Source organism: Dermochelys coriacea, chromosome 8 (genome assembly GCF_009764565.3).
Source record: "Dermochelys coriacea isolate rDerCor1 chromosome 8, rDerCor1.pri.v4, whole genome shotgun sequence".
NCBI classification, from domain to species: domain Eukaryota; kingdom Metazoa; phylum Chordata; order Testudines; family Dermochelyidae; genus Dermochelys; species Dermochelys coriacea.
This window is the reverse complement of record NC_050075.1, coordinates 98930184-98956733: the sequence shown is the minus strand read 5'-3', so window position 1 is coordinate 98956733 and position 26550 is coordinate 98930184. Positions and strand designations below refer to the sequence as shown.

The 26550-nt window shown below is 42.0% G+C and overlaps 1 protein-coding gene and 1 long non-coding RNA gene across 2 annotated transcripts in view; both read left to right on the top strand.

Moving 5' to 3' along the window:
- The first annotated feature begins 753 nt into the window (after positions 1-753).
- RNF11 (ring finger protein 11) overlaps positions 754-26550 on the top strand; it is a 36302-nt gene continuing 10505 nt past the window's right edge. The window contains exon 1 of the mRNA XM_038412387.2: positions 754-1288. Within this exon, the coding sequence (XP_038268315.1) occupies positions 1166-1288 (123 nt within the window). The 5' untranslated portion in view covers positions 754-1165. The remainder of the gene's footprint in view (positions 1289-26550) is intronic.
- On the top strand, positions 12745-14397 carry LOC122461261. Its single transcript, XR_006283138.1, has 2 exons — positions 12745-12869; positions 13598-14397. It is a non-coding gene; the product is annotated as an uncharacterized LOC122461261 (long non-coding RNA).

The following is a 26550-nucleotide window of genomic DNA, read 5'->3' as shown; positions in this document are numbered from 1 at the left end:
TCCCCATGTTATTTCTCTCCCCCCCACCCCCCACTGTTCCTCAGACATTCTTGTTAACTGCTGGAAATGGCTCACCTTGCTTGTCACCATGAAAGTTTTCTTCCTCCCCCCCTTGCTGGTGATGGCTCATCTTAAGTGATCACTCTCCTTACAGTGTGTATGACAAAACCCATTGTTTCATGTTGTGTGTGTATATAAATCTCCCCACTGTATTTTCCACCAAATGCATCTGATGAAGCGAGCTGTAGCTCACGAAAGCTTATGCTCAAATAAATTTGTTAGTCTCTAAGGTGCCACAAGTCCTCCTTTTCTATTTTCTGAGTGCAATGGGAGCACCTCTGGGTGTCATATTCTGACTATGTGCACAAATCTGAGCTTTTGCTCTGGCAGTAACTGTCTTCCAGTTTTTTATTTGTACTGCACCTAGCACAAAAGGGTTCTGGTCCATGATTGGGGCTCTTAGTCATATATAACACACCCGAAACAGGCACGCACTACATTAAAATAATGCAAAAAAAACCAACAGTGGGGCAAACTCTCACCCACCATTTTGGGGAGCAGGTTGAATCCGCTCTGCAAATGTGATGGTAACGCATCACAGAAAGCATCCTCTAAACACGATCCCTTCAATACGCTGCTCAGGGAGCGACAATGGGCAGCAGGAGCCGGCGAGAGAGCAGCCGGGCCCGGCCCTGGGAAACCTGGCAGCGGCGGGGCGGAGCCAGAGGAGGAGTTACGAGGCCCGTGTGACAAAGCCCAGTGCACAGGAAGCTGGTGACCAGGAAGCAGAAGAGCCCCTGGCTGCGGCTGGGGCTTAGGGACGGGCGCGGGCTGCACCTGAACCCAGCTGTCCAAACAGCACTGCCCCCCTTGTCTGCGGCCCTTATGGGGGTGGGGAAGTGAGGCCTCCTCCTCCCGCCCGCTGCCCCTCACAGGCCCCCCGGGAGCGGGAGGAGGCAGCAGCAGGAGCCTGAGTGTGCGGGTCCCCGGTGCAGCCAGCCGGGTTGGCGCTAAGCCTGTTACGGGGAGAGACTGGCATGAGCCTCCCCAGCCGGGCGGCGGCTGCTGCTGCTGCTGCTGCTGCTGCGGGCGGCCTGGCGCTGCGCGGAGACTAAGGCGGGAGCGGACACGCTGAGGCGGAGAAGCCCTCGCCCCGCCGGGAACAATGGGGAACTGCCTGAAGTCCCCCACCTCGGATGACATCTCCCTGCTGCACGAGTCCCAGTCGGACAGAGCCAGCTACGGGGATGGGACCGAACCGGATCAGGAGCCGCCGCCGCCATATCAGGTACTGGAGAGAGGGGAGTGAGGCAGACAGAGAACGGGAAAGGGGGAAAAGGAGCCAGACGTGCCCAGAGAGGGACAAACAGCCAGACACAGAGAAAGGAGGAGGTGGGACACAGGAAAGGGAAGGAGAACTAGAGCAAGGCAGAGGAGGCGAGAGAAAGAGAAAGAGAAGGGAGGGGAGAGAAGAAAAACAATGGGAAGGAGAGAGGACAGACAACTAACCCCTCTTTACTCTTTTAATTCATGGAATTGGGGTGGATGTAGCTTTCCATGGGGGGCTTTTGCTTTTTTTGTAAACACCTCCAGTGAGCCTTTCACTTTTAAGTAGCAGAAAGGTTTTCCTTCCTCTCCCCCGCGCTATTGTGATTAAAAAAAAAAACCCAGTGAAAGTGCTTTTTCATAACAGCTTTGCTTGGTGAAACTAATGTGTGCCAGGTCTTAAGTTTGGCAACTGGCAAACTCATTTTACGTACACCTTTGGGTGAGACTTCTTTGTTTCTTTCAGTCTCATCTATTTTTGCCTTCCAACAAATTGGAAAGGAGATCAGAGATTTTTTCTTAAGATAGACCGTTGCTCGATGTGTTGTTGGCCAAGATTTTGATTATAAAGCGTAAGTATAATAGTGCTGTAGAAACTATGCATACAAGAACAAAGCAATACACACACCAAACCCAAACTAGAAAATATATATATATTTTGTAACCCTGTCTTTAATTTTTAGACAGATCTGGATTAATTATTTTAGGTGTTAGTCTCATTTTTGGCTAAATGAGAGAAGCCTTTAGTTTCTCAGCCTGGGCAGCTTCCTTTGTTATCTTCATGCGGTGACATCACTGTCTGGCGTTGCTCTTTTCTCATTACCCTCTTAAACCGGAGACCACACAAACAAAAAACAGTCTTTGTCCGGGTTTATTTACTCTAGCCTGTACTTTCTTGATTTTCACCAGTAATTGATCCTGAATTAATAACTTTTTTTTTTTAAGGCACTAGATCTTATTTCCCTCAGGAATATTAGACATAGGAAGTGTGTCTTTTCCATTGCTTCTCCCATCCTTACAAATATTCATGAATTTGCAGCTTCTTGAAAGATTGCAAAGATAGAAAATATATAACAGTTTTCATGCAGAAGAAAAAATGCTGATATCAAAACAATGTGGTCATGAATAGCAAGTCTGTAACCTTGACCTCCATTCAAGTGGTGACCAGAGAGATAGACAGAGACAGGCATACACTGAACTTGTGGTTGCACTTGCCCACTCTGTGTGATCACCACTCCCCTATATAGCAAGCTATCCAAAAGGAGTTGGTTATATAAGACAATAGTAAAAGTGAAAAAATAATCAAAGGAAAATGTTATAACTGTTATATCTTCACTTTTCTTAGGGGATGATCAGAGAAAAAAAATATCTGTTGAATTTTCAAACCTGAAATAATAGGATATCTTCCTGAGAAGTTTACCCAAGTGATTGAGACTTTAACCTTGAAGGGAGTCTTGATAGCTCTTTATTTAGTTAGATAGGAGTTGTTCAGAATTGTCATATAATTAACAAAATTGCAGGAAGCATTAAGTGGGTAGATCTGTCATCTACAAATGCTCTATATGTTAAAGAATGATATCTATGAGAGGAATTTTTTTTTATTTCTTCTAGAGAAGGCGTGTGTAGCTATCACTGATGATGCAGTGAAACAGCAGTGGTATTACAGAGCATTGAGCATAGTTGGTTACATTTTGCATGTGCAGAAAAGTATCTAACCATTTTAGAATGAACTTCCTCATATGAGGAACTTTTCCTAAAGTCTCAATTGGAACTACTTAACTCCAGTGAAACTCATCACTGTCAGATCAAGTTATTTAAAGAACATATTACTCAAAATTAAGCCTACATTATCTTTTCTGATTAAGAATGCAAGAATATTTTTAAAATCAAGACATAATATAAACAAAGTTGGGCAGTCCATGCTAATTGCAAATGCCACCTGTGTTTGTGATTTCCACGCTATTTTTTTTTAAACAGACTGTCAGCATTATCATAAAGACCTCTTCATAATGGTCAAGAGCTTCTTGTGTAAGTTCTGCAGGCCTGTTGATTTCAGTAGCAGATAAGCATGTGTGTAAGAAGAATTAGACCCTTTCTCAGTTTTCTGGGAGGTTTTTTTTTTGTTTTGTTATATGAATGTGCATTTGGGAAGTGGAAGAGAGTGGGCTGATCTAGTTTACTGTCTGTTCTTTTTGTCAATTATTCTAAAGCTCTGCTACTATTGAGGTACCGCAGCAAATTTATTTCAAAGTTCACTTACTTTAATAAAGTTATGGAGTTCCAGATACATGCACAGAGTATATCTGAAGCTCTGCTATTTTGAACCTCATTTGTTGCAATGACATCTGTGATATTTTATAAAACATTTGATATTTCCTAAGTAAATCAGTGCCAGAAAAGCTACTTTATGCAATATCATGATTCAGTTTCTTGATTTGTATGTTTAAAATTTCAAAGTTACAAGTCTCATAACTGTAGTTCAGCCTCAGTGACTTAAGATATAAATTTAACACTAGATACAATACAATATCACATATGTTCAAAATGAATAAATTAAAATTGAGGAAACCATAATTTTGAATTATCTGACTTCTGTGCTAGATAGTTAAACCAAAGTAGCTGCTTGATTCTGTTATAATGGAACATAAAGAATTCCATATTGTTAGTTTCATCCTTATTGTGAAAAAAGTCATTATCAGACTATAACATTTTTTAAACGGTTTAAAATTGTGTATGAAAATGTGTAAGATTGATGAGGGGAGTACATAACCATTTTGAAAACTCCCGTTTTTTGAAACTAATGACATCTACTCTGGGTGATTATTACCATAAATATTGTAACTAGACTTTAAACCTAAAAATAGGCAGACATATGCCTAAAAACCTCTATTACTTAGAAGACAGTCCTTCTCTTCTAGGGCTCACTTTACTCAAAAAACAAAAAAAACCCCAAGAACAAAACCTAGATTTCTCTTCTGCCGGAGTTCAATCAACTTGTTTCCCTCCTCATTACCTGTATTTCTGTATGTAGACACTGGCTTATGTGTCTCATAATTGACCCTTCACTGTTTAGAGAGAGAAGGTGGATAATGTAATATCCTTTATTGGACCAACTTCTGTTGGCGAAGGAGACAAGCTTTCTTGAGCTCTGCGTAGCTTGAAAGCGTGTCTCCTTCACCAACAGAAGTTGGTCCATTAAAATGTATTACCTCACCCACCTTGTGACTGATATCCTGGGACCAACACAGCTACACCACCACCTTTAATTATTTGGCATTTAAAATATTTAGTGTTTTCAGATACTATGGTGACAGGCACCCATGTAAGACCCTAGTCAGGGCAAATCTTCCATAACTTTTTGTTTTAAACTGTTCATGCAAAATACCCTCCCAATATTCCTTTAACTGGGGTGACAGGTTATTACTGAATGCAGCCTCAGTGCTCAGTGATGTACAGGACTTAGAAGATGCAGTTTTTAGCTCCAGGAATTATAAGTCAAGACTGAAATATGGACACACAGGATAACAGGGATCAGAAGCTTCACTTGGTGTTCATGCAGGTATCTATATATATTATGTGATGTGCATTTGAGTTGCAGCTGAAAGGTTTCACAGAGGAATTATGGTTATTTTTAGGAGGGACTTGAATGTCCAGGAAGGGTATCCCAAGAGAGAGAGCAGTTCAGGTTTAAGGGGCATCATGGAAGAAAGCACAAAGACAAGACTGGAAGAAGGGTAAAAAGGAAGCAGTTACTGATAACTCTTTTCATAAGCTATATATTTTGTCACATACCAAAAGCCAGCATTTTGAAGTATCCACTAATTTTGGGTGCCTCCATTTTAGGGTGACCAATTTAGGACCTGATTTTTCTAAGGCACTGAACATATGTAACTCCATTTGAAGTAAAAAAGAGCTGTCTGTATTTAAGAAAAAAAAGTAGGGTTTTTTTTAAGTTCTCAACCTTGAGGTTTTTAAAAAAAATCTACTTTCCTTTTCTGCATATGTCATCTCATCATTTGTTAGTATCACACTTCTGCTATGTTTCAGACAAGTTCACTGCTTTTCCCACTTCCCACTAGTCACTCCTAGCAGTTCTAATCCAAAGATTATTTTGTAAAACAGAAAGCTCATATGTGTTGCTTCAAAAAAACAAAAACAAAAAACCCAACACCACCAACAGCACCCCGCCACACATATCCTTACTCCATCACCATCCTGTTCCTGAATAATTGCACACAACAATTTATCATTTTATTAATTTTTGGAGACCCATTCAGTAGCATCACAGTCTGAATTAGAAACTTGAGGAGAAAAGATGTGGGGAAAAATACACTTGTAGACAAAAGAGGTATAGCTAACTTCTAAAAAAGGATTTTCATAAAAGTTCAAAGTTAAAGCACAGAAAATTTGTCTTAGTATAATATATACTTAATGCAGTAACTGAAATGCCTGAGAAACTACTGCAAGTCCTTGGTATTCAGATTGACCTTTAGAAAGCATATTTGAAATGTTGGTATGGAAGAATAATTTACAAAATACTTTCATGTTGAATAATGTAGTTCCAGATCTATCTACAGATTCCTGTAATACTATATACTGGCCTACAGAATCATACATTATGGGATCCAGAGTTTAGTTTATTGTTGTTGTTTTTTTTAAACTGATGTTCCTTAGATTAGATCTTCAACACAAGATAAAGGTAGGGAGAGGGCACAAAGGTGCCTTAAAGCTAATTTTATGCTCCTATATTCTTGGAGCAGCTGGAGGGCTGAACTGTTTCCCAGAAAAATTCAGGACAGACACAGTTCTTCTCTAAATTCTGATTGCTGCAACAGCCCCTTATGGTCTGTTGCACCAGCTGGGGATCACCTGCATTCAATGTGCTCTGGCCATGCCCCCTCCTTCTTTAACATGCATCCTCTCACCCTCAGTGCTGGGGATGGCAGGTTGGGTCTGTGCAAATCAAATCCCCAGCTGCCCTATTAGGATAGCCATAGAAGCAACACCAAGGTGCCAGGGCTGAGGCTCTGGCCCCTTGATTTTAAGGAGTTTGCAAGTGTCCTGGAAAATTAATCTGAATAATCAAAAGACTATTTATTGGAATAGTCCACTACTTTTCTGTTTGAAACTTTCAGCCTTGGTTGCATTTATTGGCTTTACTTTGTTTAACAAAACAGACAAGCTTTTATTGTGTCTCAGCAGTGCAATTTATATGTTGTGACTCACCCAACTATTATATTGTATTGGTGTTCTTCCATTTTCTCCAAGAGGAGCAGTAATTAACACTATTAAATAGGGCAAGTCAAATTAATCTCTGGTATGAGTGCAACTCCCATAAAGGTATCCGAGCCAAAGTCTCTGAAGCCTCAAAATGATGGTGTGAGTTACATGGAGGCCCAAGATATTAATAAAACAAGTGTAAATGATAAAGTAGTATAACTTATTCAAATTTGGCAGTGAGTAAGTTGTAAACCTAATGTAACTTACACACACAGCAGGGGCATAAGAGGATAGTTGAGCAGAAGAGCAACTAACAGGAAGAATTACCCACTGTTATCTTATTGGTAAACCACACCAGCTAGTAGTTATTATGTTTATATAAAAATTAAATATTCAGGCCTGTTCTTCATTCTCTTACCTTAGTATTCCAATCTCTCATCCCTTCTCCCTCCTCACCCTCCCCAAAAACCCATGCAGAAGGAACACCAAGCACAGATGCCTCTGTGGTACTGAACTGTTCAAAATTCTGGTTAATTTCACTCTGCTCTTGTGGATGCCATTGGAATAGTTATGCACTGAAGAAGAGATTATGCTGTGGGAGCTTCTGAAGATGTAAGACTCCTATGCCAAATTTTAACCCTTGGTTAAGCAAGCCTCATATTTGTAGTCTGAGGCATAATGAGGCTCAATCTCCTCTGTCAAAATGTGGATGATGTAAAAGCTCTGTCTTGGTGTGTGTCTAGGTAATTAAGACAAATGGAGATCAGTTCCAATGGGATGAGAAAGAAATGGAGTGGATGAAGAAGCTTAGAATTTGTGGAAGCTGGGAAGTAGTGTTGTTCTTGCGAGGAAGTGAACAACAGAATGTGATGACATGAGCTATCTTGTATAGCTTGTTTTACAGATTGAACATGTCCTGTGACAACATTCTGTAACCATGACTGTCTGTTATGCCCAGGGCCAAATTATAAAGCCAGTTCTGAAAAATTGTGCTCATGACAGAAGGAGTGCAATATTTTCAGATGCAATTTAGACAGTTATATTTGCAAGTCCTTAGAATGATTCTTATATGTTTTTTGTTATAATGACATCAGTATGGTAAATTGCTCATGTGTGCAAAACTTGGCATTGTGTGAGCATGAAGCACACTGAACTATCTTTTTTTAATATCTGTATTTGGAGTTGCTTGGAGAATAGCTTCATTCAAAAATATATCCACACCAGGCTATTTGGCTAGTAAACAATTTACCTCAACATTTCTTCCATCTGGAGGGTCATATCTTGTGGACTCCCAAAGTGGTGGTTTGGAGGATTGTGTTGCAATTGATCAATGCTAAATAGAATGGATTTGGGGTTTTTTTAAGTACAGTTTTCTTTCTGGCTAATGCTAAACAAAAGACCATGCAAGTGTGTCTTTCTTGACTACATTTACAGCGCTGCAGCAGTGTAGCTGTAGCGTGTGTGGGGAATATACTCTGTTGACGGGAGAGAGCTCTTCCATCAGCATAAAAAAAAAACACCCCTGTGAGCAGCATAAGCTCTGTAGGTGAGAGAAGCTCTCCTGCTGACAGAGTGCTATGCACACTAGCGCTATTGTTGGTGTAACTTCTGTTGGTCAGTGGGGTGGAATATTCACGCCTGGGAACGACATACGTTTTACCGATAGAGATGGTAGTGTAGACATAGCTCTGGTGCATAATTGTTAGGTTTTTAGCTTGACAGAGTTGCTATTTGCTGTCGTGTTAACTTTTTCTAGTTAACAAGATGGGGATGGGGGAGAGCCATCTTAGGAATCCAGAAGATAAAGGACACCGGATGGATCATAAGGTAGATAATCTTCTGTCATCAAATAATGATGGAAGTATTGTATTACAACACATACTTTTAATAAATATACTTGGTTATTGGCTGAATCTTGTTGTTGGCTCTCAAACCCCAATCTCGTTTGGTATAAGTATTAAATTAAGACCTGAGTTAGGAGGAACCACCACCAAAGTACAGTATGTCCATTGATATTTGAGTTCTCTGTGTGTTGTGTCCTTTCTGTTGTGAAGACTAGAGAGAGTTTCCAGAGTTGTTGGTGATGGGCCTGCTAGCAGTAAATACTGATTCACAGACATTCCTGCCAGAATGTTCTGTAACAGCTACTCTGAAATAAATAGAATATGCTTATAGTCTTGTGTGAAGGAGAGCTTTTGCCCCTTTTGAACACAATTCTTTAGAAATGTCTGAGCTGGATGGAGACTCTACACATGAAGTAAAATCCATCTACCTCTGTCTCAATCCTTTTCTCTTTCTCCCTTCCCAGCTTTGAAAAAAGTCAGAGATGATGGTTAATGGACACTTTTGGTAGTCAGGCTGGTTGTAGATGTCTTTCTGACCTTTACCGGAGAAGATTTTAGTTGTGGTAAGTGAAAATGTAGCTAATATTTCTTAGAACCTTCTTTGGGGTTTCACTGATTATTGTGCTCCAAGAAGTTCAGATAGTCTGCTTCCTTATGCAAGGTAAATTCATCCTATGTGAGGTAACTTGCTATTCTGTGTAGTTTATCAAATGCTCTGTTGCTGCTGAATTTGGTATCTTGAGGCAATTATGCATTAATCTGACCAGGACTCACCATACTAACTCTCCTTTTTCACTCAAACTTTTAGAAAAACTAATCATCTCACCACAGAACTATTATGCGTGCCTCTCTCATTCATGAGAAAAATAAATGAAATCAAAGAATGCAATGGTTGTGTTTCCTCAGATTTCCCCCCCCATCCCTCTTCTGCAGAAGGAGGGACTATTTCTCCTCCATGCTGAATCATAAGCAGTAAAATGATGAGAGAGAGCTTTTTTTCTCTCAAATATTTTCAAATCAAAGCCTAAGGGCACGCAAAACATTGGGGGTTCAATTTAAACTGGAAATCTAAATAAAAAGGAAGAAAATTTCCACTTAATTAGGCATTAGGGAAGATAATCCTCTGAATGCAAACACTTTAAGAAGAGAAGATTCAATAGAATAACTTCAGAGTTTTGCAAAAAGAAAAGGAGGACTTGCGGCACATTAGCGACTAACAAATTTATTAGTCTCTAAGGTGCCACAAGTCCTCCTTTTCTTTTTGCGGATACAGACTAACATGGCTGCTACTCTGAAACCTGTCATTATTCAAAGTTTTGCAGATTCAGAAAGATAAATCTTTGTACATACATCTGCCAGTACAAAATAAGAGTGGAACAATGGTCCCTCTGACCAACAAGACAATAATTCATGCTAAGGTCCCAATAATGAGATCATGTAGAGGTCGGTGGGAATTTTATGTGAAAACAGAATCGGTATTGAGGAAGAACAAAGTTTTCAGCTATGTCCCTGCAGACAGATTAACTACCTTTTAAGTGAAGTTTTGCTGTATACACCAATCTGAAGGATGCTCAGTTTCTAGAGACCAAAACTCTGTTTACTATTTTTGTGGTCATCTTTTTTTTATATTTGATGCATCTTAAATGCATTTTTAGATACGCTTAAATGATCATCTTGTGTGATTGCATGGAACACTGTGTCCAGAGAAGACATTTCTGTTTGAAGCCTTGAAATGTCAACAGGAAAAACAAGAAGCTTCTAGCTTCCACCAAGTTTTATAGGGGGAAATTGTTTTTAAAACTCTTTATAAAGCAGTGGGAGACGAGAACAAATTCCTCCTTTTTGCAAAGTATTTCATACCAATCCAGTTTTTTTTTTCTCTAAAGCTAACCTTTCCTTTTGCATCTGTGCAGAAATCATAGAAAAGATTACAGAGACAATAAACATACAGTTCTTGTCAAAGTACCTTACAGGAGAAAGATAGAGGAAGAATTGGTTAAGTAAGATTCTGACGTTTCAGTGGCTAATTTATATCAGAACAGTCCACTTAAAACTACCAGGTAGGAAGCAAGCTGCTAATATAATCTGACTTCAGTGTTTGTTACATTTTAAGACCAGTGGAGAAATCCTGACTCCATTTAAATCAATGGGAGTTTTGCCACTGAATCCAGTGGGGCCAGGATTTCCTTCCCAGCTGTTTGTCTGCAGTATCTCTGTGTTTATAAAACTTACTTTGCTCAACCATTTTCTGATTTCAAGGTGGAAAAAAGTCAGTCTTCAAAAACATGGTAATATGCCCATAACAAGCTTATTTTGACATGCATAAATATTACATAGGCAAAACATTAGAAGAATGTTGTTGTGAAGTCATGCATTCAGAAGTTAGGAAATACCAAAATTAAGAAAAGGAGTACTTGTGGCACAATCTAGGTCACCACAGAAGTGTATTTTTTTGTGAATACAGGCTAACACGGCTGCTACTCTGAAACCAAAATTAAGGTTACCCGTGCAACCTTGTGTGTGTGTGTGTGTGTGTGTAAGTAAGTATGTATGTATGTATGTACTGCATTCTGATAAAGTTTTCAGTTATCATAATATTTTTTCCACAAGACACCTGACTCATTCAATGCATAGGAAGGATGGTGCTCGGCAAGTAATAAGAGCTGTATGATGAATGAGGCTGGGTACAGGAATTAGAAATTGTTTATAGTGAATGGGACTGCAAATAAAAAAAGGATGGTTTTGTTAACTAATGAACCCACAAGCCAATAGAAACACTTGGTATTTAGTGATTTCCTTTAATTACTTGCTTTGTTATTAGATTGCTGTATCCCTGTTCAAATAACAGAACAAAATCAAAAAACCCCACAACCCAACCTATCATACCTGTATCTAAGTTACAAATTAGTGTTTATGCAGAATTAAGTGGACTTTTTAAAATATACACTGCATATACTGCTTGGTGGAATGGGGGCAGGCTGGGGCCGTGTCACTCGCTGCTGCCAGCGCCAGGCCCCCTGCTAGTCCCACAGGCCGCCCTGGATCCCGCATCCTCCTGAAGCGTGGGGCCCCCCAAAGTGCAGCACCCAGGGTGTTTGCCCCAGTCCGTCACATGGCTCTGCTTGGACCCGTTCTGCACCACCAAAAATTATACAAACCGGGTGCCCCTGCCTCCCCATATCCTTGTTTGTGGTCATCCTTTGTGTGTCATGTCTGAATTAGATTGAAGAGAGTAAGGAGCTGCGCACCCCCTCCTTCCAGTTAGTTGGTAAAACACCATCCTCTGGCTCTGTATAATTTGTGACCTCTGTCAAACCACTTAATTTCTCTGTGCCTCAGTTTTTCCATATGTAAAATGGGAATGCTAATACTTACCTACGTTATGTAGTTGAAGCACAAAACATCTTTAATTCAATCTATAATAAAAATTGAAAATTAGATCCAAAAAGGGATCCTTTCATTATGGGATTAATTCAAGCAAATTGTCTTACATTTTGAAGGCTTTGCAAAAATAAAAGAAACAGAGATACATCTGTTATTATATAACAGTTAGCCTATTGAAAATTACATAAGTAAAGAAGGGGTCACTTTGTAAAGAAATCATAGTGAGCTGTGTTGGTTTGTATAATATGACTTTCTCTCATTTCTCTGCAGTCAATATCCCAATAAGGAGTGGAGTACTTAAATTCCAGCTGTTTCAGCTGAAAAAAGATCTAACTCATGGAAGGGAGAAAATATTCTCCAATTCAAGGCAAATAACATTTCATCCTTCTGAGTCATGTTCAGTTTCCTCCTGGTGGTCCAAATTCTTTAGTTTTATTCAGTAGGTGGCTATCTCATTTCAGCTCCCAGAACAAGCCAGGCTACATGATACAGATGGCTTAGATTTAGAGCTTCATGGGAAAGTACAATGTACCCTTGACACAATCTCTCATTAAGTCCCTCTTTATTGTGCTAAAATTATTCATCTAGTCTAGTGTGAGTTGATAAGCTGTGCATTAGATTTTAGTTATTTGTTTGGTTTTTAGTTTTTCCTCCTTGTCTATTATGTGTTTGTGTTTGTTTGTTTGTTTGTTTGGCGTTGTCTGGCCACAATGAAAACACAGTTGCAGTTCTTGAAGTCTTAATGTCATAAAAGTTCCACTTATATTGTCTTTCCAGCTCTATATCTTCTTTATATATAGTACACTATAGCTGTAATGAAAAATTCACTTTTCAATGTGATATGGACCCAATGCATTCATACTTACAGGAATCCTGGCTATTGACTGTAACAGTGAGTCAGCTGTACCTGATACCTCTAAGATCCTCTCCCTCCCCTCCTCTTGAGGCAGGTCACAGAAAACTTATGTAAAAATCAGATCTCGCTGTTCATTCCTCTGAAAGTTCTGTAAATGGTGCTACAGTATTTTTACTGAAAGCCAAAGACAGGAGAAAGCATCTCACTTAGAAGTGGTTTTAGAAGATGGTTCCAAGAAGGTTGTGAGTGTTGCTAAGTTGGACTAATGTTTCTCTTCATAGTAAATCAAATAATTTTGGAAACTAGAGTGGGGGGAAGGAAGGGGAAAGACTATTCATCCCTCTGCCAATGCAGAAATCATTCTTTCTGATATATTCTTGAGGAGCTTGTCTAGTTCACTTTTGAATTACTCAGATGATGAGGGTTTCTACAGATTCTTAGGGAGATTGCCCACATCTTCTAAGAAACTGTCCCAGACTAGTTACCCTAATCGTTCCCTGCCTTATTTATACTCAGGATTTACTCCAGTTAAAGCCTTCAGTGGCTAGTAATCATTGTAGCTGTGATAGTGCAAACTCCAGCAGTGAGTAGGGTACACCACTGTAAACTGCAGTGTGTATTGGTGCAGTTTACCTTAGTTTCAAACAGGGGTAAACTCCACCAATGCAAACAGTGGCTGTGTCTGACCATATAAGGGGTGAAATCCTGGCCCCACTGAAGTTAATGGCATAACCCACTGACCTCAGTGGTGCTAGGATTTCACCCTAAGGGTTTGCAATGGCTGCAAAGCAAATGTCCAGTGTAGACAAGGCCTCAGTTTCATCCCTTTTTTCCCCTCCTACCCATGATCCTTCTGTAAAAGAGTAATATGATAGGATGTAAAACTATCCATATCAGATATCACCAGAGCAGCCTGGATCTTTACTAAACCACCTGACAGTTCATAAGTATTTTTTTCTGTTTGTAGATTTAGGAGGAGACTGCAGAGGCTTTCACAGCTTGTTCGTGTTGTGCAGCAGACTGTGATATCCCATGGGCCACTGAGCATTACAGTAACATCATTCATTTGCATTGTGGGGTGCTGCTGTGTCTCTTTCCCTCACACAAGACTGCCAGTTATAACTCTATGGATTGTTTCCAAAATCTGAATATGTTTGGCAAGCTTTCACAATACCATTAAGAGTTTGATTACCTTTGTTCATGTGTGCGGGGACTGCCTGTGTTTTTTTGCAGAAATTTTGAATGTAAACCTTTTTGTTCTCTGAAATGTTTTGCTTTGCTGGAACTTCTGCTATTATATCATATTTTTAAAATTGTAAAGCATTCACTTTCATTTAAACTGCACTTTGTTATACTTAGTGGTCCTTTGCTGTAGTTTAGTGTTTTTCAGTAGAGTCCACCAGTTTCCTCTGTTGAAGTCTATATTGTTTAATGTGAGTTGCAGGATTGAATCCTATCTCTAAATACAAAGTTCAGGGACTCCCTTCAAAAAGAAAATCTTGCTTCCATTTTAAGTGTTTGTATGTACAACAATAACTAATTTACTGTGTAGCACCACATTTCTCATGTAGTTTTTAGCCCCATCTTATGAACTAATATTTTATTTCTTTATCCTTTTGTTAATTCATAATTAATGAGACTGAATTTTGGCTGGCAGCAAATACCCCTTTGTCTGTGGCCCCTTCAGATCTCATGAGCTAAGTATGGTCAGGCCTCATCAATGCTTGGATTGGAGACCTACAAATAAAATCCAGATGCTGCAGGAAATTGTGTTATGGTGCCATGATGTTTCCTTGCTAATCGATATTAAACTGAAAAAGTGCATGGTGTTGGGGCTGGGGCACTGCACAGCAAGAAGTGTTGTCTTCTGATTGAGACATAAGATTGTGGTCGTGATTACTCAATGTCATTGGAATTCCTTTGGTTCTTTTCACAAGATGTACAGGTCAAATTCCAACTTGAGTACAGTAATTATATGCTGCCCAACTGAAATTCTCCTGTACTTTTAATTAGAGCAGTTATTCTTCATGTCTCTCCTCCTTGTAAAAAAATTAAAAAAATTTAAATGGCAGCTGCAGAATGACAACTGTATTCCAGCACAGACATTGTTGCATTTCAGTGTAAGATGGTAATATAAATATCTTCACACTTTAACAAAATGTAAGTTCCTTCATTGGATACTAAAGGCCAGATCTTGGCCTGTGATGTAGCCCCTTTGTTCTTCTGGAGCAGCGTAGAGAGGTTTGTAAAGCTGAGGATTTTCTTAGTGTGGTAGAATCCCAAGCTGGCATAGAGCCTGCACAGCAAGCTTTATAATGATCCTCTCATACTCGCTCCCACCCCCTACTTTGGGGACACTTTTGGCTGTACTGTATTCTAACAGTCCCCACCAGAATAATGGTTACCCCCTAGGGATTGTTACAAGTCAGTATAAATCAGGCAACCCTAAAGTTAGTTTTAGACTGGGGGCTGAACAGACTCCTTTGGGAACAGTAGGAGAACGGAAGTGGTGCAGTCCTTGCACATATCCCCTCCCAACATTGGCTCCTGTGGGGAGAGTAGCTTGACTAGATCCGAAGATGATGGCATATATATATTAAATATATACAAATGAAAATATCATGCACTCATACTTTTTATATTAACTTACACCAGCCCATGAGACTATTTTTGCAGCATTTCTAGGACAGTGATAAGGTAGATTTTGTAGAATTAGTTTAAGACTTTTGCTGAAACACTTTATCTTTTTTAGATTAATCATAATTATGTTTATTACATGTATTTTAGTTTTACAGAATTTAGGAGGGCTTTTTGGTGATAGTGTTAAAATCATTGATACAAGGAGAGTAACAGAAAATCTCAAAAGGCAAATATTTATCATTTTTTCACGTGAAAATACTGAGCCTGATTATGCTCTCATTTAAAACAGTATAAATTGGAAGTAACTAAAGTCAATTGAGTTACATTGTATAAACCAGTATAAATTAGATCAGAATCAGGCCCTGTGTTTATAATGTTGAGTGTTAAAAGAAATACCACACACTTAGAACATTTTGATTAGACAGGCATAAATGTTTAAACAGCTTCTGTGGTAGATGACTTGTCAAATAGTCTTGTTCAGTGAGACTGAATGTACCTAGTTTGACCTGATAGTGCATCATTTGAATGTATGCTTGATAAAAATTTGTAGCCTGAAGACATACATTCTGGTAGTAGACCCTGGATAGTCTCTGTAGACGTAAAAGCTTTTTAACAAATGGAAGAAAATATTTTTTGGAAGCATTCTACTTGTGCTGTATGACCTGTCCCCAGTGAGTCTACCTCTGTGTGTGTTGTACCTGTCCTTACCTTAGTACAAGCCTCTCTCCTGTGTTAGAAGTGGTTTGAGAGTTGAATGAAATCATTCTTGGATTTATGCCCTTGCAAGCTAAATGCAGAGTCACTGTTTGTGAGGATCTGATGAAGTGGGTTTTAGCCCACGAAAGCTTATGCCCAAATAAAATTGTTAGTCTCTAAGGTGCCACAAGGATTCCTCTTTGTTTTTGCTGATACAGACTAACATGGCTACCCCTCTGAAACCTGTTTGTGAGGACAAGCCTTATATGAATGAAATTACAAATACTGCTCGTGTGTACATTAGAAGTATTGTAGTGAAGGGAGGAAGTATATAATGCTTCAGTATCTCTTTGTATATACTTTTTCTGCCTTGTTTACAGATCCAACACTGCCTCATTCTCAACATGTTCAACAGTAATAATCAAGACATGGAGCATCTCATAGGGATTAATAAAGGCCAGCTGGGATGAACTGATGGCCTGAGTCTATGCCTCTGGCTGTTTACTCCAGTTAGTCACTAATCTACAAAAAATGCCTTGTGTCAAGGTAATTAGTGCTATTATCAGATGACTCTAAACAGAAAGCTTAATATCATTTTTTCTTAAATTCTGTCTCTTGTGTATTATGTGAAAAGCGATTGTGTGTGTATGCATGTGCATATGTGTGAGAGAGAGAGAGAGAGAGAGAGTGGAATGCATCTTCACAATCTGATACTCCAGTTTGGATCTAGAAAGAAAACATACTGCAATGCCTGCCCTTCCCTAGCAGGCAGTGTTTCTGTGGTGCTGTTGAAGCTGGGATATTCCATGCTCCAGTCAAGGTTGGTAGACTCCATCGCCCTCCAAAGCAAACTGTACAAAGCAAGGAACTAGCAGTTACATCATTCAACACCTCATCTGTGCTCCAGTCATCACTTGGTTGTGAACAGGATCAATTGGCTGGGTAGAATCTAGCAAGGCTGCAGCACAGTCAGCAGGCCACATGCAGCTTCAGCTGGCAGGAGGAGCTACAACTGCATTTGGCAGAGCAAATGTGTTCTGGCTGCCTATGGTGTGATGGGACAAAGAGAAATGCCTGTGGGTTGAGGAGACGCTGCAAACTTTGCACAGCAGTGCCCGCTTTCTCACAGAGTCACAAGTGCAAGGCGATGATAGTACTTCAAACTTCTGATTAAAGAATCTGTTCTGACAAGTCACTTTGCTGCCACATAAGATTAAAGTGTTAAATAGACCTCCAAAAACCCTCTTAAAAATAAAATTAAAGGTAGCAGACCTTATATCAGATATAAAGCCTCTGCCTCTTACACAGGTAATTCCTTAGCTATACTTCCTAAGCCCAATTTTCAGAGCTGGACTTTTGACTTTTGTGAATCCAGTTTGTGTGTGATAATTGGGTATTAACATTTTTTCAGATAATCAAAGGCTGATAGAAAAATTAGCCTTTTGTATCTGACAGTATCTTCAAGGTGGCAACTTCCTGTGTGAGTATTTGGTATTCAGGATCGTTTTATTAAAAAGTTTAATAAGAATATTTTAAATTGAGCATTTTGGTGCTTCCTGATTAAATAATCTTAGTTTTAACATTGATTCTTGAGTTGCTAAGGTCCTTTTTAAAAATTCCTAAATATAACTATGCTATCATGATCTCAAACGTTCCCCTTGACTTCACCAAGAGTGCCAGTTTTGATCACATGCTTGACAACTTCACCCACAATCACTGTGTTGTATGTATAGAACGCCCTCCCCCAAAAAACCAAATCTGTAAAATCACTGTTGTAGCTTCCTTCAAATCCCTCCTTAATACTCACTTCTACCAAGATGCTACAGAAAGCAGTAAGCGGATAATAGCTAGGAAGGTGGTGAGTTGCTTTTGATCAGCCTGTTTGTTTTCATTAATAACCAACAAACAAAACCCCCTCAACTCTCTCTTACCCACATTACGTCTGGTCTTAAACTACATTGTGAGCTCTTTGGGGATGTGACAGAGTGGGATATGTCTGTATCCAATTGTGAACTCCATTATGTGTTGTAACCTCAATTTTAGGACTGGAACTGGGAAGCCCAGGAACAGAAGTGCCAGAGACTCTGGGAGGGGCGGCCTTGAAGCCAGCAGCTAAGTTATGAGTTAAGACAGTTTTTTTTGGTTTTGGGGTTTGTTTGTTTTTTTGCGCTAACCTCTGTTAAGGATATAAACCACCTTGCAAAATAGTGGGTGAGGCAGCACATGATACATGATTTGGAGCTGGGGAGAAACCTGTCCTGGTGCTATTGATACATTTTCAGCAGTGAAGTGGAGGACTCAGTAAATTCTTGAAAAGGGCAGGAATGCTAAGGGGGTTCGTAGGGAGAAGGTGTGAAGGAGTAGAGAGTATTAACCTGATAATGTTGCATGGGAGTTTTACTAGTTTACTGTCTTCTGATAACATGGGGCATGCCTCCGTTTCCCTGGAGTACTGCACCAATACTAGATGGTGATGGGAAATAAGGATGTGACTTCACTGAGCACGTAAACGATGGCAGCTGTCCTTTGTAATCTGAGTCCAGGAGGGAGCTGGGGCCAGGTGACACCTTCTGCCTGGGAAACTGGACAAAAGCTGGAGGAGGGGTCTGGGGTGTGGCTGGGTGAAGCAACAGGAAGTGGTTTCAGTTGGGAGCTTGCTGGGAATACAGGGGTAGGCCCAAAACCTGGGTCGGGGCCCCCCAGCCCACCAAGAGGGACCTGAATGAGGGGTCCTGTTTCCTGTATCTACAAGCTCTGTTTTAGACTGCGTTCCTGTCGTCTAATAAACCTTCTGTTTTACTGGCTGGCTGAAAGTCACAGTGAATTGCAGGAAGTGGGGGGTGGAAGGCCCTGACTCCCCCACACTCTGTGACAGAAGGAGAAAGGGAAACCTAGATAGAGGGGAAGAGAGATTGTGGAAGAGTCCAGAAACTGAAGACAGTATGAGTGATTTGGGAGAGGGAGAATAGTTTAAAAAAAAAAAAATTTCTCAGGAGAAAGATGCGTGAAATCGTGGTTCCATTGAAGTTAATGGCAAAACTCCTACCTCTGCAACAATGGAGGATGCTAACTCAAAGATATTTCTGAATTATTCCTTGAAGTTTCTCTTATAACTCATAGACATTAAGGTCAGAAGGGACCATTATGATCATCTAGTCCGACCTCCTGCACAATGCAGGCCACTGAATCTCACCCACCCACCCATTCCTGCAATAAACCTCTCACCTATATCTGAGCTATTGAAGTCCTCATATTATGATTTAAAGACTTCAAGAAAGCCATGTTAATTATGATACTTAGTAAAGGGAAAATCAAGGTTAAAAATGCTTTATGCTGTGATGTTTTTGTCCTTCAGCGTTACCAGACTTCCCAAAGGGACCCTCAAATGAGGGAGAGTAAACTGTAATACTGTGCAGTTAAATGGCCTTTGGGTAGTACTAGAGATGCAGTGATATCAGAACAACCTCTCCATCATAGGTGCCAACTCAATGGTGCTCCAGGGCTGGGGCACCCTCAGAAAAAATGGTGCTCAGCACCCACTGGCAGCCCCATGGATCAGCACCTCTCCCTCACCAGTGGGCCCTGCCAATCAGCTCCTCCCCCTCCCTCCCAGAGCCTCCTGCCCACAACGATCAGCTGTTCAGCGGCGTGCAGGAAGCGCTGTGGGGGAGGGGGAGGAGCGAGTGCAGGAAGAGGCAGGGGAAGGGGGCGGAACTGGGTGGGGCAGAGAAGGGGCAGGAAGAGGTGGGGGGGGTGGAGCAGGGTTGGCGCACCCCCCAGGAACACAGGAAGTCAGCACCTATGCTCCCAGTAGTATATTGTAGCAGGGTTGCCACTTACTCAGTACCCCTTTTTGGCCAAAGGTCACTTTGAAGGCACCCTGCCTCTGTTAGCCCCCTCTTGCAGGCCCTTTAAGAAACCCCCCCTCCACACACACACACACACTCACTCACTCTCTCTCTCTCTCGTGGCTAGCAGCACCCCACATCCAGGGCTGATTAAATAACAAATGTTTCAAAATCATCTGGGTCCCAAAATTAAAGTCCATAACTGTAACACAGAAAGTCATACTCAGCCCTAGTTCTTCCACCCCACCCAAAGCCACCAGTCCCAACCCTTTCTAGCTGGACCTCTAGCCCCGCCTTCCTTCTCTTGTCCGCCACCTCCTGCAGCTTCCTGCTGCTCTTTATAAGGAATCCCCTGATCCAGTCCAGGTGTGCCTCCTTCGTAATCAGGGTTTGGTGGCCCCAGACCCTCCAACCTTTAAGGGGCAAGCCATCGTGTTACATACATAATACATCTATTTTTTAAGTATTATTGTTCTGAAAGCTATGGTCTGAAATCAAACAAAAACTGACAACTATTTTAAAGAAAAAAGTCTGTCAAACCATAAGTTATGTGCAATTAGTTTTAATAGTAATTCTTGTTTCCCTAACATAAGGGGTTGCATGTTCTTGAGATATGCAAAGAATCATAGTTGTATTTTATTCCTCTACTTAATACCATTTTATAAAGTGGTGTTAGGTTACATATTTTGTGGAGTGGTGTGGTCATCTGTTTGAAGAAGGATCATAGTCCTGCCATGTATATGTGTTGGGAGAGAATTACATGTGTTTGGAATCCATTTCATAGCTTTCATCCAGTCCATTTCTTAGTATCAAAGAGGCCTTTTGTAGATTTGAAGACCCAGTAAGTCAGGAATCAGGTACCATTTTAACTAACAAGATGCGAGTTTAATGCTTTCTTTAGACATTACCGCCTGTATTACTGTTAAATGAATTGTGTCTGCTAGACAAAGCCACTATTACTGATTCTAACTTGTACAATAACTCCCTTTGATTGACCTGGTTGTCTGTCCTAGGTCTCTTTACAAATTAAAAACAAAAGGTTTCTTTGTTTTTGAAACTAAAGCATAATTCTTCAGGTGTGCTAAAAAATTACTTGCATTTTGGATGGATATTTGGAAATGAAACATAATGAGGGGTTAATACAAAATTATGGGTAATAGATTCATAGATACTAAGGTCAGAAGGGACCATTCTGATCATCTAGTTTGACCTCCTGCACAGCGCAGGCCACAGAATCTCACCCACCCACTCCTACGAAAAACCTCACCCATGTCTGAGCTATTGAAGTCCTCAAATCGTGGTTTAAAGACTTCAAGGAGCAGAGAAGCCTCCCTCAAGTGACCCGTGCCCCATGCTACAGAGGAAGGCGAAAAACCTCCAGGGCCTCTCCAATCTGCCCTGGAGGAAAATTCCTTCCCGACCCCAAATATGGCGATCAGCTAAACCCTGAGCATATGGGCAAGATTCACCAGCCAGATACAAATAAGTTCATTAAATTGTGTTTTATTAACTGGTATTGAGCTATATATGTGAACTGCTCTTTTTTCTGTATAATAAGTAAAGTCTATTATAAAATTGGCAGATATATCATAACGTTTCTAAAAGGTTATTAAAGTAACTTACAATACTATAATTCACACAGTAATGGTATGTGGTGTTAAAATAATACAACTTGGGGGAGGATAAGTAAATTATCTCAGAATAAATCTTAACATAATAAAGTCTGATAAGGCTTTTCCAGTATAACCAGAATAACATTTACAAAAACAGTCCCTACATCTCCACCACTATGCCAAGTAAATTTAATAACCTGATGAAGCAAGAAGCACAGAAGACTCTGTGAAATTCACTAGGGATATTGCAGAAAATAACCAAATGAAATTCAGTTTGAAAAAAATGCATGATAGTACAAATGGGAAAACAACATACACAATACATGCCATAGTCAGTAACAGCTTGAGCCAAAGTCCTTTAAAGTCAGTGGTAGTCTGTCTATTGACTTCAGTGGACTTTAGATTAATCCCTAGTAGGAGGAAAGAGACCTAGAGTGATAATGGACAGCACAACAGATATAAATTTGCAGTGTATTCTGGCTGCAGAAGGGCCAGTGCATTTTAGCTCTTCATAGCAAAAGCATCAAGTCAGTGTGCCTGGAGGCTATAGCATGTATGGCTCAGGTATGTAACAGTAACTGGACTATTACAGTTGCTTCTGGACCACACATTATAATGAAGATACTGACAAATTGGAGGGAGTTTGAAATAGAGCAGAAAAAAATCATGGCAATAAGAGGGATAGATTTGTGAGGAAAGATCTGGACCAGAGACGGTCAACCTGTGGCTCCGGAGCCACATGCGGCTCTTTAGAAGTTAATATGTGGCTCCTTTTATAGGCACTGACTATGGGGCTGGAGCTACAGGTGCCAACTTTCCAATGTGCTGGGGGGTGCTCACTGCTCAACCCCTGGCTCTGCCCCCACTCTATCCCTTCCTGCCCCCTCCCCTGAGCCTCCTATGCCCTTGCTCCTCCCTCTTCCCCTCAGAGCCTCTTGCATGCCTTGAAACAGCTGATTGGGAGGTGCGGGGAGGGATGGGGAGAATGTAAACAAGGTACAAGAAGAATTGTTTAGTGTAGTACACTGAAGTAGAACTAAGAATATGTCTAAACTTGAAATTGTAGTAGTGTTTGAGCATGTTAATTAACAATTGTATATCACAGCATAAGGACACTACACAAATATTCAGGTTAAACATGACAAGGAACTAACGTTTGTATCCTTCACACACTAGAATTTACAATTGTGGTAGTTAACTGGTGTTAAAACGTAACTCAACATTCCAGTGCGAGTATGACATATACTAGGAGTTATAGGGTTTTTTTAAAAAATAGGGAAATTTAAGGCTGTGTATTGGGAGGGAAATGTTGACAGTCAGATACATATGGTTGTGGAACAGCCTCCCATGGGGAGTTGTGAAAACTCTGCTGTCTGGGACTTTTAAACCTAGACTGCTAGAAAATGACTGTAGGGAAGAATCCTGCATGGGTAGGGAAATTAATTGGATGATCTAACAGGTCTTGTACCATCTCTAACTTCTATGATTCTGTGACTTTGCTCAATATTCTCCTGCCTGCTGGTGAAGTCAGTCACATGGACACTCAACATCTTCTTTATTTAAAAAGTTTAGTTTTTATCCCCCTTTCCTTGCCCAATCCTTTCCCTCCTGCAGATATATAAAATAGTGAATCAGCAATGTTCATGAGTAAGAGGATAGAAATTAGGAAAGGTCCTTATGGTCTATGAATGTATTTTAAAGGTTTCAGAGTAGCACTGGTTTATAGAACAAGAAACAACAATATTTCTCTAAAAGAATGTGGAATCCATGGCTAGAGGTAAAAAACAGACTAGTTCTTTCATTGTACTACTCCTGGGGGAATTCTGCACCACTGCACATGCACAGAATTTATGTCCCCCGCAGATTTCTTTGCTTCCCTGAAGAAAAATGACTTTCTGATAGGGCAGCAAAGGGAAGCCACAAGAGCAGTCATGCGACCCTCCCCAGCAGTATATTTTGGGTGCCCAGGGCAGCCAGCAGAGAGGTAAATCACTGTGAGGCAGGGGGCAGGACTGGGGAAGACCTGGTGGCTCTTACCCTGCGCTGGGCTCAGCTGCTAGTCCGGGCTGGCCTAGGGCAGACAGGACTTCCTCTTACCCTGCATGGCATCCGGGGCCATGTCAGATCCACCCCCAGATTTCTCCCCCAGCTGTAGGAAGCTCTGCAAAACTTCCCCCCACCCCCGTGCTTCCTGCACCCATCACTCCTGAGCTGCAGGGGGAGGGATTTCTGTATAGGGAACTGCTCCCGCATTCACCCAACCTCTGTGCATCCAAACCCGCTCATACCCAGACCCTCCCGCTAATCCACACCCCCTTGCACCCAGAACCTCCCCTGCAACAAGCCCCACTCCCCCTGCATCTGGACCACCCTGATGACCCACCCGCACCTGGATCCCCACCCTACTGAGCCCCAACCAGCTGCACCTGGATCCCCACTCTTCCAGCATCTGGACTCCACACTGAGCTCCTCACACCCAGACCCCCCTACCAAGCTCTATCCCCTGTACACCCAGACCCACCCCTGCTGAGCCCCAACCACCTTCACCTGGATCCCCCCTTCAGAGTCCCATTACCGTTGCATCCAAATTGCCCCACACAGAACCCTCTCAACCCACACCTGGACCCCCCACACTAAGCCCCTCAACACTTGGATCCTGCTTTGCTGAGTCTGTCTGCTCACACCTAGTGCACCTGGCACAGAGGGGCAGGGCCTTGGGGTGTTTCTGGGATAGGCCAGTCCTTGCACTGTCAAGGCTAGGTGCAGCCTCACCACTGAGTCCGTGTCCCAGGGGGAGGAGCTGCATAGTTGTCTCCCACCTCTGTGCAACCAGAGGCCTCTGCTCCCCAATGCCATGCTGGATCGTCCACATTTATTTGACAAAATTTGCAGAATTTAAAATATTGTGCCCATAATTTTTAGGCGCAAAATGCCCTCAGGAGTAACTGTACTCACTCTGGGCTAGATTGTACTAACAGCATTTAGCCTGCAGTAAGAGGTGGTGCATGGAACATTATGCTTCAGAGAGACAGCTGCCAGAGCTTCCTGGTGTACGGAGAAGCACACAAACTGCTAGCACCCCTTGAAGGGGTGCATCCTGCAATCTCTGACACCCATTCAGTGGGCTGTGATAGATAATAGTTTTGTGTTTTAATGTGCTGCTGCAAGGCGTTTATATACTACAGTGATGAGTGCAGTATAAGAACTTAGAGAATAGACTTCAAGCTCTAGTTCAGAGGTGGGGAAACTGCAGGCCACATCTGGCCCATGGGACTATCCTGCCCGGCCCTTGAGCTCCCAGCTGGGTAGGCTAGCCCCTGGCCCCTCCCCTGCTGTCCTCCCTTCCCCATAGCTACACTGCCACGCAGGCGGTGCACCTGGCTCCGGCAAGGCAGCGCGGCTGCTAGTCCTGCCGCTCTGAGCGGCATGGTAAGGGGATGGGGGAGAGGGGTTGGATAAGGGGCAGGGGGTCCCGGGGAGCAGTCAGGGGATGGGGAGGAATTTTTGGGGGTGGGTGCTGTTGGGACAGGGAGCAGGGGGCGGTTGGATGGGGCGGAGGTTCTGGGGGGGGCTGTCGGGACGGGCGTGTGGATAGGAGTCAGGGGACAGGGATTCGGGGGGATTGGATAGGGGGTGGAGTCCTGGGCTGGGGATCCCGGGAGGGGGCGGTCAGGGGCCAAGGAGAATGGGGGGTTGGATGGGTCGGGGGTTCTGAGGGGAGCAGTCAGGGGGCAGGAAATGGGAGGGGGTGGATAGGAGGCGTGGGCCAGGCTGTTTGGGGGCACAGCCTTCTTTACCCAGCCCTCTAGTTTCGCAACCCTGATGTGGCCCTCGGGCCAAAAAGTTTCCTCACCCCTGCTCTAGTTTCTCTAATTCCTTGCTTTCTTCGGCATCAATCAGTAGCAACTCTGTTCCCCTAAAAGGGTTGTGATTTTTATCATCACTTATATGGGCTGCCAAAGGTGATGGAAGGCGTCTTGCTCTTTTCTCTCTTTGCCCCCATTGTGTGCCAGCATGAGGACTCTATCCCTGTTGTTTGTAAAATCAAAATCCTGCTGAGTGTGGCAGGAATTTCTGACACTCATTTCAGTTTTTAAAAAAGACACTTGGCAGAGCTAAAAATTTAGGCTCACTCAGAATCTGTGTTTTTGATTAAAGATAATGGAAATGCTGAATGGCTGGAAGCTACACAGCTCTGTGATAGTCTCATTAATTCAGCCAGAGATCACATGGTTTTTTGCCTCACTAAAGGAAATCTGCTACCAATATCTCATGAAAATATATTTCTTATCTAGACCATATCAGAGAAAATTTGAGGATGACTAGTGCACCTATTTTGTGATGTTAATCTAGAGATCTGTGCTTATAAGCAAGCTAGGGCATGGCTACACTTGCAGATGTAGAGCGCTTTGAGTTAAACCAACCTTCGGAGAGCACAGTAGGGAAAGCGCTGCAGTCTGTCCACACTGACAGCTTCAAGTGCACTGGCATGGCCACATTTGCAGCGGCATTGGGAGTGGTGCATTGTGGGCAGCTATCCCAGCATGTGAGTGACTGCAATGTGCTTTTCAAATGGGGAGGGGGCTGGAGTGTGACAGGGAGTGTGTTGTGTGTCTGTGGGGGGGGGGAGAGTGGGTTTTTGGGGGACTGAGAGCATGTCAGCATGCTGTCTTGTAAGTTCAGATAGCAGCAGACCCCCCTCCCCCCCTCACCTCTCTCTCTCTCTCTCTCACACACACACAGCATTCCACACTAATGGTTGCTTTGTCTCGAGCAGATAAGCAGCTGGCTGTCAGAAATGGAGGTTTCAAAGGGCATATCTGCATTTCTGCAGCGATTCCAAACAATGACAAGAGTAGCCACTTGATTTAAGGGGATTATGGGACATTTCTGGAGGCTGATGAGAGTGCAGTAATGCAACACATTGTTCACACTGGCGCTGCGGCGCTCCAGTGGGGGCACAGCAAATGTTATTCCACTCGCTGAGGTGGAATACCAGCAGTGCTGTAGCCACAGAGTCTGAGCGCTCTACATGCCTTGCCAATGTGGACGGGTAGTGAGCTAGTGCGCCCGGGGTTCCTTTATTGCGCTGTAACTGGCAAGTGTAGCCACGCCCGTAGTAT